General features: G+C 43.2%; 1 protein-coding gene across 1 annotated transcript in view; it reads right to left on the bottom strand.

The window, feature by feature from the left end:
- fbxw10 (F-box and WD repeat domain containing 10) overlaps positions 1-16194 on the bottom strand; it is a 63169-nt gene that overhangs the window by 14740 nt on the left and 32235 nt on the right. Inside the window, exons 7-12 of the mRNA XM_041217429.1 lie at positions 11085-11188; positions 9640-9843; positions 9404-9525; positions 6162-6368; positions 3895-4043; positions 1899-2041 (exon numbers count right to left, since the gene is read on the bottom strand). Coding sequence (XP_041073363.1) covers positions 1899-2041; positions 3895-4043; positions 6162-6368; positions 9404-9525; positions 9640-9843; positions 11085-11188 — 929 coding nt within the window. The remainder of the gene's footprint in view (positions 1-1898; positions 2042-3894; positions 4044-6161; positions 6369-9403; positions 9526-9639; positions 9844-11084; positions 11189-16194) is intronic.

Raw genomic sequence — 16194 nt, 5'->3', positions numbered from 1 at the left:
TCCTCTTGTGGGAGAATCTGAAACTAGGGGTCACCCATTTAAGGCAGAGATAAGGAAGATATTTTTTGCTGAGGGTTATGAATCTTTGGAAGTCTCTTCCTCAAAAGGCAGTGGAAATAGAGTCTTTGAATATTTTAAGGCAGAGCTAGATAGATTCTTGGTAAGCAAGGGGGTGCAAGGTTATCGGGGTAGGAGGGAATGTGGAGTTGAGGTTAGAATCAGATCAACTATGATCTTATTGAATGGCGGAGCAGGCTCGAGGGGCTGAGTGGCCTACTCCTAATTCATATGTTCATATGAATGGGGAAGGAAGGGGTCATAATGATAAGGTGGGAAGCCAAGAAGTGATAGATAAACACAGACCTGTTAAGCAGGAAATTAAAAGTTACCCTATCAGCAAAACAGAGAAGGGATGAGACCTTGAGAAGTAAGAGCAAAAAGAGGAAGAGAGCAAGTGAGAACTTATTGAAGGAAGTAAAGAGAAACACACTTCAGGAGAAGGTGAAGAGACAGGCTGTACGTAAGAGAGAGACCATGTTGCTCAGATGTGGAAGAAGATGATTATATTTTACCTACCCAATACCCAGCTGCATATTGGCTGTCATCTCACTGCATGGAAGGAGATGGGAAAGATGAGATTGAGTTGTAAACAATCCTGGGACACTTCACTAGCCTGAAGCTATAGCTTGAGTGGTGCCACTCTGTATCAAGCATGGCTGACTGGGAGACTCTCCCACTCTTACTACCTACCATAGGCATATTGGAAGGATTTACAGGTTTATGGACACACCTTCCTTGGCCATCAAGTCCTGGGATGGGACTCAAACCTGGAGCTTCTGGCTCAGGGGCAGGAACACTACCCACTGCACCACAAGAGCTGCTAAACATATTATCATAACATGAAAAGTATTTGAGAGAAATATCTTAAATGCCATCGGTATCTTTCTAATTTATTGCTTCAAGCCCACCCCAAAATTTTCGTCTCTTTCTTCAAAAGGCGCTGATTTAGGCTGTAATAGGGCCCATGGGCTTCATGCTTAAATGCTTGTTGTTTTATGCGAGAGTTTGAACTGAGAGTTTGAAAGGTATTTTTTCCCACGGATGGTATTACTGCCAAGCCTGATCCAGTCCTCAAACAGCAATCCTATTTTGGTGGTCAGAAGGAAGGGATCTGGTTGAGTCTTGTTTCTCAATTTTCTAAAGTATTAAGATCATTTTCATTGCTGAAATTAAGTGGCCTAGCACAGGCAAAGGATGAAACCTTGGAGTGGTATTGAACATCGAATAATTGCCGCAAATAGCAAGTTAAAAATGAGCTTTTTATCTGATTAATCACTAGAGTTCAGAATAAATCCAATATTGTTTCAGGAACCTGTAAGTATCCCCTTAATTCCTTGGAGTAGGGTTTTCGGACAAACATTTTGTTCACAAATACAATTCACACTGTTACATTTAAACGGTTCTGAGCAGGATTCACACCTGGTCAGCAAGAATATCCATTTTTGCTTATGAAGAATCAACCCATTTACAATTCTGCAGACAACCGAGTTAGTGAAGGTATAACAAGTGCACTCAGTGGACACACAAACGGCTTGCACAAATTACAGGAAATGCTTGCTCTGATATCGATGTGTCCATTAAAAATTTTAATTGGAGAAGCAAACTGAAGCAAAATAAAAAATACCTCATGCTTTAATTAAAGATGGAAAAATTGTCATTGAAAAGTTGTGTTGAAACTTGAAGAGTAAAAAAAAAATAGAAATTAAATCTAATCTATTACACATGGAAAAAAATTGTCAGGATTGTTTCTCCCCCTTTTTGATAGTAGTTATCTTTAATGTTAAGAGTTTGGAATAATGATGCATTATTTATGTCTTATTTCCTATGAAGTTACTCACTTTGGATGTTTGAGCGTCATTAAGCATTCACTAAATTTTCCAATCATACTCCAGGCCTTAACGTTTTTATCCTTGCTTCCACTGACCAAATGCCATTGGTCACAAGACACACATGTAACTGAGTCTGTATGACCAGTCAGAACCTGAATAATCAAAGAGGGAAATTCATCAATTAAAAGAAAAGTAGTGTGATCACATCAACCCTGGCAGAATGAATTTAAACAGTCAGTATTTTATAGTGCACAGTGAACCCGGGTAGATTGTCTAGATCCCAGCTGTATCTTGTAATAACATTTGTCTCTATTTGTAGAGGATCATTTTTACTCTTATTCTCAATTGCTTTGAGACCATTTATGAAGGATTTTCTAATTCCGTGCCTAAAGAAATATGCAAAACTGTCATCCATTATAAAAAGAGAAAATGCTGGAAATACTCAGCAGGTCAGGCAAAATCTGTGGAGACAGAAAACAGAGTTAATGAGCAGAATCTAATCAGCCCCTTGGTGACAGGCTGGATTTGGAAAGGCTGGCAAAATGGGGGGCCTAGCACCATGTCATTTTGCCAATGGCAGGAAAGCTGGTAGACATGCCATGCACCAGGAGCCCAGTTGAGCTACTTGCACAGCCAATTAAGGGCCTCTTGCCTCCTCCACGGGCCTTTTGTCCATGTCATGGGCAGGGGAAGCTGCCACCAGCCATTGATATGTCCCTCTTCCTGTAACTGCAGCCCCAGCAATGACCATCACTATTGAGGCTGCTGAGCTACCGGCCCTCTGATAGAGCCAGGGTGGGGGTGGGCTGCCATTCTTAACATGAGCGGCAAACTTGATGGTGGCCAATTAATTGGGAATATGCCTCCCGCTGCTGGCTGAAGCAGGGTCGCCTCCTGCTTTTGACCCCAGCAGCAAGACTTCAGCATCTGTGCTAAAGTCCAGCCCAATATTCAGAACGATGACCTTTCGTCCTCTCATAACTGATTCACTTTTCAATACAGTGGGAAGGTTTTAATTCCCTTCGACCAGTTAAAATGGAGGTGGTAAACTTACCACCTGTGCTGCCACCATTTTGCTTGGGACTTTTCTCTGAGCGGCCAAGGTCCTACCTGAATCAGACAGGAGCCTCATTAATCAATGCAAAATGGGACCTACTACATGCCAATGTCATTTCAACTACCTTGCCAGGAAGTCTGCTGCGGGCTCTGTTCAGTAAAACCTACTGCAGAAGCAGAAGTGGCCCAGAAAGGTAAGAATTTAAATTATTTTCTGCCAATTCCACAAGAGTAACGTGGGTTAGTGCCACCTGGGCTACAACCCCTCCCACCAGCCCCCATGATTGATGATTAGTACGCCAATTGGATCTATCACTTTCTTGGTCAGAATATATGTTGCCTCTGAGCCAGGAGCTCCATAGGGATGCCTGATTGACACCAGTAACCTACCCCATATATGTTAATGAGATACTGTTGGCAGGCTCTGTCATTAGCCACCCAATTAACCGTCCAACTGTTAAAATTTACCCCAATGGGTGTCTCTTGCCTACCATAGCCACTGCATAAAATACCCACTATTTGCAGATGCACACATTGAAGATCTTACATGGTTTTGTACATTTGAGCAGCATGGCGAATTCAGTGTTGATGTGAGGTCATTCATTGGCAGGAAAGTTAAGCAAAGGAGCGATCTCACTGAGCAGTTATTCTGGTGAAGTTTTTGGAGTATCTGGTCGTTAAGGATAATAAAGTAGATAGGGATGTGCCATGTTTGATAGTTGATCCCCGGCTTTCCTTGGCTGAGGCAGCTCAGGATGAGTATAAGTTGATCTCACCTTCTGATGGTTTCCCAGCTCCAGGCACAGACCATGCATTAATCCTTCTTTCCTCATGTTCCACTAGGATTATGCTTTCTCACTAGGAAGGACACAACATTGAAGAAAAAAAGGGATCTAGACATCACAGGGAAGGTATATTTAGTAACATCACACTTTTCTGCTCTGAATACCTTGACTAATGAAGGAGGTTTGATGCACCAGACATGGACCAATCCCTTCTCACATCCGCTCACCACATACATCTCATTGATAGCCACAGACAGAACCGGTCTTTCATGCCTGAAGCTGCAAAGGCATTTTCCTTTGTAAACGTCCCACACTAATGACAAAGCAAAAAAAAAAGACACATTATGAAGCTCATTAATTATCAATGAACAAATATTTACTACCTCCAGTAGAAGAATTGCAAACAAGCATTCATCAGAAAATGCACTGCTCTAACCAGGATTTCACATTGATTGGGACTTCCAGAGATAACACCTAGATGTTCAGTTTGTGTATTATTGATTATATAGCTAATAAAGACAATATTAAAAAAATGACTTGTTAAAATGAGCTAGCATTACCTAAGTTTCAATGTGAAAGATTAGTCATGAATCATTACATTGAATCACAAATTATGTAACATTCACTAGATTCAGGAATGTGGAGAAATGAAAACTAAGATTCACTTTTAATTAGATCAGGACTATATACAAGAGGGAAAACAGAATTGATTTTTCAAAGGTAAACTTTCATTGTTGTCAGGTTATTTATTCATTAACAATATATACAGAAATAATATAAAAGTGTGACATTTTCCAACTCTCAGCTAGCACTATCAAAACCCAGAATAATAAAAATACTGCAGATGCTGGATATCTGAAATAAGATCAAAGCGCTGGAAAAACTCAACAGGTCTGGCAACATCCGTGAAGAGAGAAACAGAGTTAACCTTTCAAGTTCAATAAGTTCTGAAGAGTCATATTGGATTCAAAACATTAATTCTGTTTCTCTCGCCGCAGGTGATGCCAGTCCTGCTGAGTTTTCCAGCACTTTCTGCTTTTATTTCTACCAAAACCCAGATCCAGCAACATCTGTTAAAGTTCCATTTCATGATATGTGATTGAGGAGAGGTAAAGCGAAAAGGTTTAATGGAATCCCTGCTAGCATTTGCTGTGCACTACTTATAGTGTGATGTTACTAAATATACCACCCCTGTGATGTATAGATCCCTTTTTTTGTTATTTATAAGTTAGAAGTCCAGTGAGTTCATTATCTTAAATGCTGTATAAGTGGGATCTAACATTATAAATAAAGATATAACTAGTCTCAGGAAATGATGTTCATATTATCAGAGGTTGTATTTTCAGCTGTAGAGACTGGGGCATGTACCCTATCTATTCTTACTATTGAAATCTAACCCATCCCACATTTTTCCTGGCACCAAAAATTGGAAGCACCCAGAACACTTTTATGTCACCAATTAAGTTAAATACGAATACATTTTGGAAGAGCCTGATGCATGTGGTATCAGCAGTCCATATCTGCACCTTTATTTCTGACCAGAATTATTTGGCCATATAATTCTTGGAAACATCTATTATAGAATAAATCAATTATTCTTTATCCTCTGTGAAAACATTTAAAATTAATGTATGGGTTCAGAGGCAGCGAGACTGTCTGCAGTGCTACAAATAGTTCAATGAAGGAGTCTGATCATGGCAGTTCATGGATGTGACTGCCATTGTGTTCAAGACATGATGGGTGACAAAGAGGGGAGGGACCAGGTGGGAGGGAGAAAGAAGGGAGCAGTGATCTCTGGAGTAATGGCACTACATGGGTTGTAGGCCTTTGCCTCTTGTCGATGGGCTGTTCCTAGACCGCAGAGAGTGGATGTGTTAGAGGACCCATCGTGGTCCTGAGGGATGCCAGGCGAGGAAGGGGAGAAATTATAATTGTCCAGAGACCCACTTTGGCATTCTGCTTGCAGGAGAAATGGGCCCGCAATGCCCTGGAAAGGGTCAAAATGGGTGGAAGTGTGCTAGACCTCGGTGGAAACAGAAGCTTAGGGGCAGGCCAGGAAGCCATTCCATCACAGATAGAGAGATCAGTGTCATGGATGATGATAGTGAGAAGCACAGAGTCACCCTGTGGATGTAAAGGAGACACACTACACACAAAAATGGAAGGCTTGATTGCAAAGGCTCTTGGACTAATTGTCTATATTACTCCATGCAGGTCTCAGGGTGCCGGAGGCACATGTAGTGGCCACAGCTAAAAGACTGCATTCCAGCTCTGGGGAGGAGGATGTCCATTTATCAGAGCATCACATCACTCCCCCCACCAGCACAGTTACATTCATCTCAGTGGGAATGTGGTTGTGATATGGCTCAGGTTCACAATCTGGTCAGCACATTACTGACATGCAAGAGCAGATGATGGACGCTGTGCCAACCAAGGATCCTGATAGTCAGAGGACCGTTGAAGGCCAGGCCTATGCTGAGCCCCAAGCTGATGACAGGCCTCTGGTGTCGACCATATTGAATCTGCTGGAGTTGGTGTCGAACAGGGGAATATCTGGCAGAGTTGCCAGAGGCATTGTGCAGATATGCATGGAGCAGTAAATCCAGACCATAACTCAGGTGTATGAGCACATGGCTTCCTCCATGAAGAAGTTAATGAATGTCATGAAAAGCCAGAAGCAGCAAAACACTTTGGCTGTAGACCTGCAACCATCGCCTCTGCATGAGCTCAGTGCAGCAGGTCAGCTAGGCCAAAGAAGGATGTTGAGCCTGGAGTTTCATCCAGGTCAATGTCCCACTTTGGTAGCCAGGGAGGTGCCATTACTCAGGGAAGAAACAGGAACTGCCGACTGTCACATCTGAAGGCCTGTCTCATGGAGCTCCAAGTTTGAACAGGTGTAGCTCTCCCCCTCTGCCAGTGACTCAACTGTCTCCAGTGGAAGAGTTTGCAGAGGGGCCTCTGCTCTGATGAGGGAGCCACTTAGCATGCTGGGCCCTTCAAGGCCTCGAGCAACCAGAGGACAGCCACCAAGGTCATCTCAGGTAACAGGGCATCACGCCTAGCAACATGATCCCAGCTTAGCTGCAGATGCAGGGATGTCATTGTAGCAATTGGAAGCATTTTTGGCAGATGATAATTGCACCATGGTGGCTTGGGTGAATATGCCTCCTGTATCAGCGTGTTGCTTGTGTGTGTGATTAAATTGGTGGCAGGTTTCAATCTGGTTCATTGATCTAGTTTCAATGTGGCTTCTAAATGAAAAGTCTTTTGCGTCATAAGTTGTGTGGTGGTGACTTCATTGCATGGCCATCTCCCTTGATGAGGCAGTGGCATGGAGAGACAGTATGATGGATGGTGGAATTGTTGGAAATCTGGGGGAGACATCTCCAGTGGTGGGTGAATGTCTGATCTTTTAGGAACCTCAGGAATAAAGGAATCGAGTCTGAATGAGATTCCCATGAACCTTCCTAGCACACTGCTCCAAGGCTCCGACTTCTGGTGCAGGCATAAAATGGTAATGTCCTGCTTCCTCAGTCTCCCCCTCTACGTCCTCCTCATCAGAGGAAGACAACACAGTCTCCTGCACCCCATCTGGATTCATAGCCTCCCCCTTTGTTGTGCAAGATTGCAAAGAGGGCAACAACCTACAATGATCCTGCAAAGCCTCACTAGATCATACTTCTGAGCACTCCCGAAACAGTCTAGGCACTAGGAATCTTATGTTCACAAGGTCGACTATCTTCTCTATTGTGGCCTGCGTTGAGCCATGGCTGGCATTTTATTGTGCCTCTGTCTCATCACTAGGCTTTCTCACTTGTTTTAATAGCCATGGTGAGAGAGGGTTGCTGAGAATCGAGCCACTGAGATCAAACAGATATGGCAGTTGCAACAGCCGGAGGATAAACAAGTGGCGAGTCTTTCCCAGGAAATGGGCACACACCATGTAGGTCATGTAACCGCTCCACATTAATTGAACAGAACCCCATCCTATTGATGAAGGCTGTAGACTAGTCTGACGGAGCTTTGATGGTTATGGGTGTGCAATCCATCAACCCTGCACACAGGGAAGCCTGCAATGGCCTCAAAGCCTACAGGCCTCTCTGCCTGGCTTTCCAGCTCTGTATGGAAATACAAACTCTCCAGTCCTTTTAACTGGAGCATTTGTGACTTCCCTGATGTAGCTGCCTGTATGTCCCACACATCTCCAGTAGATCCCTGAACAGATCCAAATGGATAAAAATTTAATGCCCACCCAAGCCCACTGGACTCAGGTTGTCCTGCAGCAGTGACTCCCTGGACAGGGGCAAGCTTCTCCGGCACTGTCACTCTCACAACTGCAGGCAGTTGGTTCGCGTTCTGAATATTCTTGAACAAGGGACGTTCTCTCCATTGGATTGGCTCCCATGGTGTCCTGGTGGATCCTGGCCAGCCGCAGCCTGCACCTCTTGCTGCTCCTGCTACCCCAGTCATACAGCCTCTGTTGCTTGGATCTTCCTTCCGCTGGGCGTTCCTTCCACCGTTCATGGTAATATTTTGGGCATATGGTTCCCATTCCCAGAAGATTCCCATTTCATGGGCCATTTTGCTTGGATACCGTGTCCAGCTTCGGAGCTTTTGTCTCTCTGTTCAGCCTCTCCCCGACAGAGATCTTTCCCTCAGCTTCTGGGAGCAGCCCCTCCCCATCAATGCTTCTCGCAGCTTCTCCTACCTGCAGATTACAGAGATTGCAGCCATAAAAAGGTTGACCTTCCAGTCAAGGATGCGACCTCGCCTGAAGGCCACCAGCTCTTATCAGCCAGTTAATGGACAGCCCAGGATCCTTGTTCACTGTGTGTTCAATCTGGAGTCACTGTTAAATCACAGTCAAGGATATGCTGATGGAGGATATGTGCCTTTTTACCTCAGTTAGTCTCCCACTCCTTATATGGGACTTTTCTGCCTCTCTGCTTTGTTTTGTCCAACTACTCCCCACACGGGCCTTACCTGCCTCCTTGATGCTTCAACACTTCACCACTGTGATTCCCACTTTTATGCCACAGCCCCACATTACTCTACTGATCTCAGCCTTGGATCTACTCAATGACTGAGCATCCATAGCCCTCTGGGGTAGAGAATTCCAAGATTTGACACCCTCTGAGTGAAGAAAGGTTTCCTCATCTCAGTCCTGAATGGCCAACCCCTTATCCTGAGTCTATGACCCTGTATTCTTGACTCTCCAGCCAGGATAAATGGCCTCTCGGTGTCTACCCTGTCAAACCCTCTCAGAATCGTATATGTTTCAATGAAGTTACCTCTCATTCTTCTAAACTCCAGAGAGTACAGTCCCAACCAGCTCAACTTCTCAATTTTGGAAAACCCTCTTATTTCAGGAATTAACCTGGTGAATATTAGGCAAAGTTAATGTATTGGGTGGGATTCTTCATTGGAACTTAGGGATGCATCAGCTTGTTTTTTTAAGATACACCTGCAGGAACGAATTTTACTCTAACCTGTCCGGCAGGAGATTGATGGGATTGTGTGCAAAGCTGATTTAAAACCCTGTCCAATTTTTGTTTCCATTGAAGTCTAAAAAGAGTGAGATATTGAGTGGGGTGGAAAACTGATATTCTACCCGATTCTGTGTTTCTCCCACCTGGCGTAATTGGTTCAAATTACAGCCGCAGTTTGTCTAACCTTTGGCCTTATTGTCCATTCCTGCTGACGCAAACATGTTCTTGTGCAGGTCAAGACAGGTAATGATTCCCGTGTGACCATGGTAGATGTTCATGCATGATGCAGTCTTCAGATCCCACCGTCTAAAATTGACCAATTAAAGAAAAGTAGATTTTCTTGGGTAAAATTAGTCATATTTCATACTCAGGAGCCAAGTAATTGCTGAGAAATGCGCAAGAAAATATTTTAACTCCCACCTGATGTTGAGGTCATAACTTCCACTCAGTAAAAAGCCTTTTTCCTCACTGAGAAACAGTGACCTGATGCGTCCAGTATGCCCATGCATTATAAGGGAAATGTCTTTGGAATGATTGGGATCCAAAAATCTTATTCTTCCGTCTGATGAACCCACAGCTATCATTTGTCCCCCATCATAGTGGATTACCCTGCTAGCGTCAGTACTGAGTAATGAAAGACAGGAATGGTTAGACATTTAGTGCTTTAATTTTATGTTTGTCATCATTTTCTCTTGTTTTCCCTGGAAGGTTACTCACGTCAAATAATTTCAATGGGGGTTAGTTAAATTGTCCCATTGACCGTTTTTTATTCCTGGTCCTGAGCCTCTATTGGTATGTATTTTACAGAGGACCTAAACTTAACAAATGTTATTTTTCCATTAAAAGGCAGGCAACTGGATCGCTAAAAAAGGAGTGAAAACACTCCTGAGCACCAGTGTGGTAAACCCAAACCTCTAACACTGGGACAGAGAAGTATCAGAAAGAAGAGAGTCAAGGAAACAAAGACAATTATTATATTAAATTAATAAGACATCCAAAATACACACTGACCCAAAAGATTGATAACAAAGAAAGATTACGGCTAGAATTTTCTCCGATCTTTGGGAAAGGGCTGCAGGGTGGGAAGGCTGCCAACCGGGAGGCCAGGCAAAGCTACTTAAGCAGCCAATTAAGGGCCACTTCCCACCTCCGCTGACTTCGGCCCACATTGTGGGGACCTGCCATGGTATGGGGAGACTGCCCAGTGGAATCTGGCAGCACCCCCCCCCCCAGGGTTTGAGGGAGGGATATGATACCCTGTGGCATGCAGAAGGCCCCCACCCCAAGAGCAATGGGTCACCCCCGCAGCAACAGCATCACTGGCGCACTGCAAACCCCGAGCCCTATTGCCAGGGCCTGTCTAGCCCCAGCAACCCACAAACCACTTACCCCTCTTTGAGGGCAACCTGCCATTGAGGAGTCCTCTCCATGCAGCTGCATCCACAGCAATGGCCACCACGATTGGTGGCACTACTGAGCTATCAGCCCTCTCATTGGGCCAGCAGCTCTTGGGGGTTAGGGGTCGTCCACTTAATTGACCACACAGGGAAAATTCCACCACACGTCCTACCACCAGCCGACTATGAGATTTCTCCCACTTTCAGGCACGTAATAGGAATTTTGTCTTTCCAGGAAAATTCTACCCCGAGCAGGATGTTGGATTCAAATGACCTCCCTCAGTACGAACAATATTTAGTGCCTCAGCTTTTAAATGTAAACTTACGGAAATAAAACGTTGTTTAACTCTTATGACTAAAAAAGGACTCCATGCTTCATTTTTAACCACAACTGTGTAACGTGACAAAATTATTAAAAGAGTCACAAACGAAAAGAAAATGTTTATGTTTGATACAGTTATTACATACTGTTGTTTGATGACTTTTATATTGTAAGGACCACAGTAAACATTTCTTTCCTCCATCTGTACCATGTCTGTTTGGGTATCAGAATATGATGCTCCTAATCCAATCTAAAATTAAACACATCACATTTAACAGTGTTAAAGTATCAGAGTTCACTCAATTTCCTTAGATATAAGATGTGGCAAGCATGATGGAGATAACATTGATGAGAAATAGTTTATCATCTAACCTACTTAGTAGCTTGCAGGTTTACAAAGACTAATAGTCTACTGGAATCAGTAATTGGTCAACAGCTTGCATTATGCACCACCTTTAGTGTAGCAAGACATACCCAGGTGCTTCATAGGAGGATTAACAAACAAACAACACCTCAACAACAATAATTTATATTCATATAGCTCCTTTAATGTAATGAAATGTCCCAAAATGCTTCACAGGAGCATTATAAAACAAAACATGACACTGCACCAACTTAGAAGATAGGAAAGAGAGGATAGGAAAAAATATTGGCAGGTAAAATCAAAGAAAATCACAGAGTGCAGAAGAGGCCCTTCAGCCCATTGAGTCGGCACCAACACGTGAGAAACACCTGACCTACCTACCTAATCCCATTTACCATAGCCTTGAATGTTATGATGTGCCAAGTGCTCATCCAGGTATTTTTTAAAGGATGTGAGGCAACCCGCCTCCACCACCCTCCCAGGCAGCACATTCCAGACCGTCACCACTCTCTGGGTAAAAATGTTTTTCCTCACATCCCCCCTAAACCTCCTGCCCCTCACCTTGAACTTATGTCCCCTCGTGACTGACCCTTCAACTAAGGGGAATAGCTGCTCCCTATCCACCCTGTCCATGCCCCTCATAATCTTGTACACCTCGATCAGGTCACCCCTCAGTCTTCTCTGCTCCAACAAAACAACACAAGTCTATCCAACCTCTCTTCATAACTTAAATGTTTCATCCCAGGCAACATCCTGGTGAATCTCCTCTGCAACCCCTCCAGTACAATCAAATCCTTCCTATAATGTGGCGACCAGAACTGCAGACAGTACTCCAGCTGTGGCCTCACCAAGGTTCTATACAACTCCAACATGACCTCCCTACTTTAGTAATCTATGCCTCGATTGATAAAGGCAAGTGTCCCATATGCCTTTTTCACCACGCCACTAACATGCCCTTCCATCTTCAGAGATCTATGGACACACACACGCCAAGTCCCTTTGTTCCTCAGAACTTCCTAATGTCATGCTATTCATTGAACACTTCCTTGTCAAATTACTCCTTCCAAAGTGTATCACCTCACACTTTTCAGGGTTAAATTCCATCTGCCACTTATCTGCCCATTTGACCATCCTGTCTATATCTTCCTGTAGCCCAAGACACTCAACCTCACTGTTAACCACCCAGCCAAACTTTGTGTCATCCGCAAACTTACTAATCTTACCCCCCCATATAGTCATCAATGTTGTTTAAATAAATGACGAATAATAAGAACCAAGCACAGATCCCTGCGATACACCACTGGACACTGGCTTCCAGTCACTAAAGCATCCTTCTGTCATCACCCTCTGTCTCCTACAACTAAGCCAATTTTGAATCCACCTTATCAAATTACCCTGTATCCCATGTGCATTTGCCTTTTTTATAAGCCTCCCATGTGGGACCTTGTCAAAGGCTTTGCTGAAATCCATATAAACTACATCAACTGCACTACCCTCATCTACACACCTGGTCACCTCCTCAAAAAATTCAATCAAATTTGTCAGGCATGACCTCCCTCTGACAAAGCCATGCTGACTATCCCTGATCAAACCTTGCCTCTCCAAGTGGAGATAGATTCTCTCCTTCAGAATTTTCTCCAATAGTTTCCCTACCACTGACGTGAGACTCACTGATCTGTAGTTCCCTGGCTTATCCTAAGGTGTTTTACCAGTACATTAAGAGCAAGAGAATAATTAAGGAAAAGGTAGGGCGTTTTAGAGGTATACATGGTAACTTGTGCGTTGATGCTAAAGATGTGGGCAGGGTTCTCAATGAGTACCTGGTCTCTGTCTTCACTAAGGAGAGGGATGATGCAGACATTCTAGTTAGTGAGGAGGGGTGTGAAAGCATAGTAAGACAGGAAGTATTGGAGGGACTGGCATCCTTAAAGGTGGATAGATCACCAGGGCCGGATGGATTGTATCCCAGGCTGTTAAAGGAAGCCAGGGAAGAAGTAGCAGATACTCTGAGGATCACTTTCCAATCCTCACTAGATACAGGTGAGGTCCCAGAGGATTGGAGGTCTGTGAATGTTGTACCACTATTTTAAAAGGGTCCGGGGGACAGGCCAGGAAGTTATAGGCCGGTCAGCCTGACTTCAGTGGTGGGCAAATTATTGGAAACAATTCTGAGAGACAGGGTAAACTGTTGCTTAGAAATACATGGATTGATCAGGGGCAGTCCACATGGTTTTGTTAGGGGGAAGATCGTGTCTTACTAACTTAATAGAATTTTTTGAGGAAGTAACAAGGAGGATTGATGAGGGTAGTGCAGTGGATGTTGTCTACATGGATTTCAGTAAGGCATTTGACAAGGTCCCACATGGCAGACTGGTCAGGAAAGTGAGATCCCATGGGATACAGGGGAAGGTGGCAGATTGGACCCAAAATTGGCTCAGCGACAGGAAACAAAGGGTAATGGTCGATGGACGTTTTTGCGAATGGAAAATGGTTTCCTGTGGTGTTCCACAGGGCTCAGTGTTGGGGCTCTTGCTGCTTGTGGTATATATTAATGAGTTAGACTTAAAATATGGGAGGCTTGATTGGAAAGTCTGAATAAGACACAAATAGTGAAGAGGATAGCTATTGACCCCAGAATGATATCAGTGGTTTGGTTGAGTGGGCAGAGAAGTGGCAAATGGAATTCAATCTGGTAAAGTGTGAGGTAATGCATTTGGGGAGGACAAACAAAGCTAGGGAATACTCAAACAGAAAGTTATTGAGAGGTGTTGAGGAATTGAGAGACCTTGGAATGCTCTCTTACACATTATGTGGGCAGATTTCTCCAGCCTACTGTGTGGGAAACAATCATTCACCTGTGGCTTTCTGTGGACCAGCCCATTAATGGTTAGAAGGTGGCTTACCCTCTAGTTGGCCTCCAACAATTAGACTTATAAGTGGCCCTTAATGAGCTCAGTTGGCTACCCACTGCTGGCTGAAACCATATCCCACCTCTGGGAAATTGGTCTGGAATTCCATTCTCATTTGCCTCTATTCCCCACAACTGCTAAAAAAATCTTTCCCCGTCACCCAATTATTAGTTTCCCTTGGAGTCAGCCATTTGCAAATTTGATCAGTTGAATCCAGGTTCTTCTTGTAAATTAGTACCCAACACTGAGCTCTGGGTAATACCACTAAACACTTGCCAGACATCAAACAAGTAGTCGATTCCTGATGAATTTCATTATTCTACCTAATGCCTAGGCCCCACACTCTGGACCTCCCTCCCTAAACCCCTCAGCCTCTCCACCTCCAGTAACACTTCCCTCAGCCCACCTCTTCAGCCAAGCTTTTAGTCACCTCACTAAGATCTCCCTTTTTTTGGCTCAATGTCCAATTTATCTGAAGATACTTCTGTGAGGTCCCTTGAGCTATTTTTTTCTATGTTCAAGGTGCTATATAAATACAAGTAAGTGTTGTTATAACGAAAGCCAATTAGGTCTGCAATCTGAAGAAGAGTCATGCAGATTTGAAACATTAACTCTGTCTTTCTCTCCACAGATGCTGTCAGACCTGCTGAGTTTTTCCAGCAATTTTTATTTTTGTTTTTGTTTCTGATTTCCAGCATCCGCAGTATTTTACTTTTATCTTAGGTCTGTAATCACCTGTGGTCTGATTCTTCAGATAGTCTGAGTCATTACCGCCTTGACGGTCAAAGTGATTATTTACACTGTAAAAAAAAAATCACTCTTTGTCTTTCCTAGCAGCCAATGCTAGACTCCATTCATTCTTGGATATTTATTTATTTAAGGTTCTTTGACTTGTCTTGAACTTCTATTTAATTTATACCAATTGCTCTCTTGCACCTTCCAGCATTTAAGTCGTGGTTCGCACTAGCAGAATCCTGGAGCAGATTAAACTGCTAAAAACATTTTTCTTTTTTTCTGGACTTTTTTAAAAGAGTTTTTTTTGTTTCCTCTGGAATATATTTTAGGCATTTGACATGTTGGGGTGGGGGGTGCATGGGAACAAATAGTGAAATGGAGAGTAATTCTTTCACTCTTTGAATCCAATAGGAAGCTTTTGCAATAATTTACCACTAGGTGGTGAACAACTACATGGTTTGGAATTAGAGATCTCAGGTGCTGAAAGATGAGCTCCTTATTTGCACATTAAAGGAGCAGTATTGTTAAATCTCTGCCAGTGTGCCAGTTTCAACTTGCAATCTGCTTGTAGTGCTTGGTGTCTTGAAATAAAATGTAGGTGACAAAAAGCCAAACAATAATATGCTATTATTAACGTTTTAAAAGAAACTCACCCAGAATACTGTTTTGTTTCTTTTTCGCTGTTACAAAAGTATGCTTGCTACCCAGTTAATGAGGTGGGATTTAAGTTATGTTTAGTCATAGTTCCTTCACTGCATTCAAATTGACAATGGTGGAGAAATTGGGATAGCAAAAAAAAAAAACCCTTTAGCAGGTAACTATAAAGCCACAGTGAACAATTCAGCTACACACATGTATCTTACAACCAGCAACAGCAAAAAGGGTGTATATAGCTCGTGGAACATTTTTAAACAGCCCTGCATGTTGACTGATATTCCAACTGAATGTGTGTGTAAGAACTGAGAGAGTTCAGACTTTTTGTTTAATTACCAAACTGATAGATGGCGAGTTATTTTTAACAATAATGTTTGTACAGGCAATCCTATCAAGCTGATTAAATATAAACACTCCCAGGTTTCTGTTATAAAGAATGGGTGTCAGTGGCAGAAATAAAACATTGGGGATTTGGTGTTACTGAATACCTCCTCGGTTTACAACTGCTTTAATATCCAATCATCCATTAGCCTATCTATAAATGCAGTGTGAAGCTGTTTTAAAACTAGCTATGGATTCTTGTTAATGTCACTT

Source organism: Carcharodon carcharias, chromosome 22 (genome assembly GCF_017639515.1).
Source record: "Carcharodon carcharias isolate sCarCar2 chromosome 22, sCarCar2.pri, whole genome shotgun sequence".
Taxonomy (NCBI): Eukaryota; Metazoa; Chordata; class Chondrichthyes; order Lamniformes; family Lamnidae; genus Carcharodon; species Carcharodon carcharias.
The sequence above is the reverse complement of the archived record's forward strand: the minus strand, read 5'-3'. Positions and strand labels throughout refer to the sequence as shown.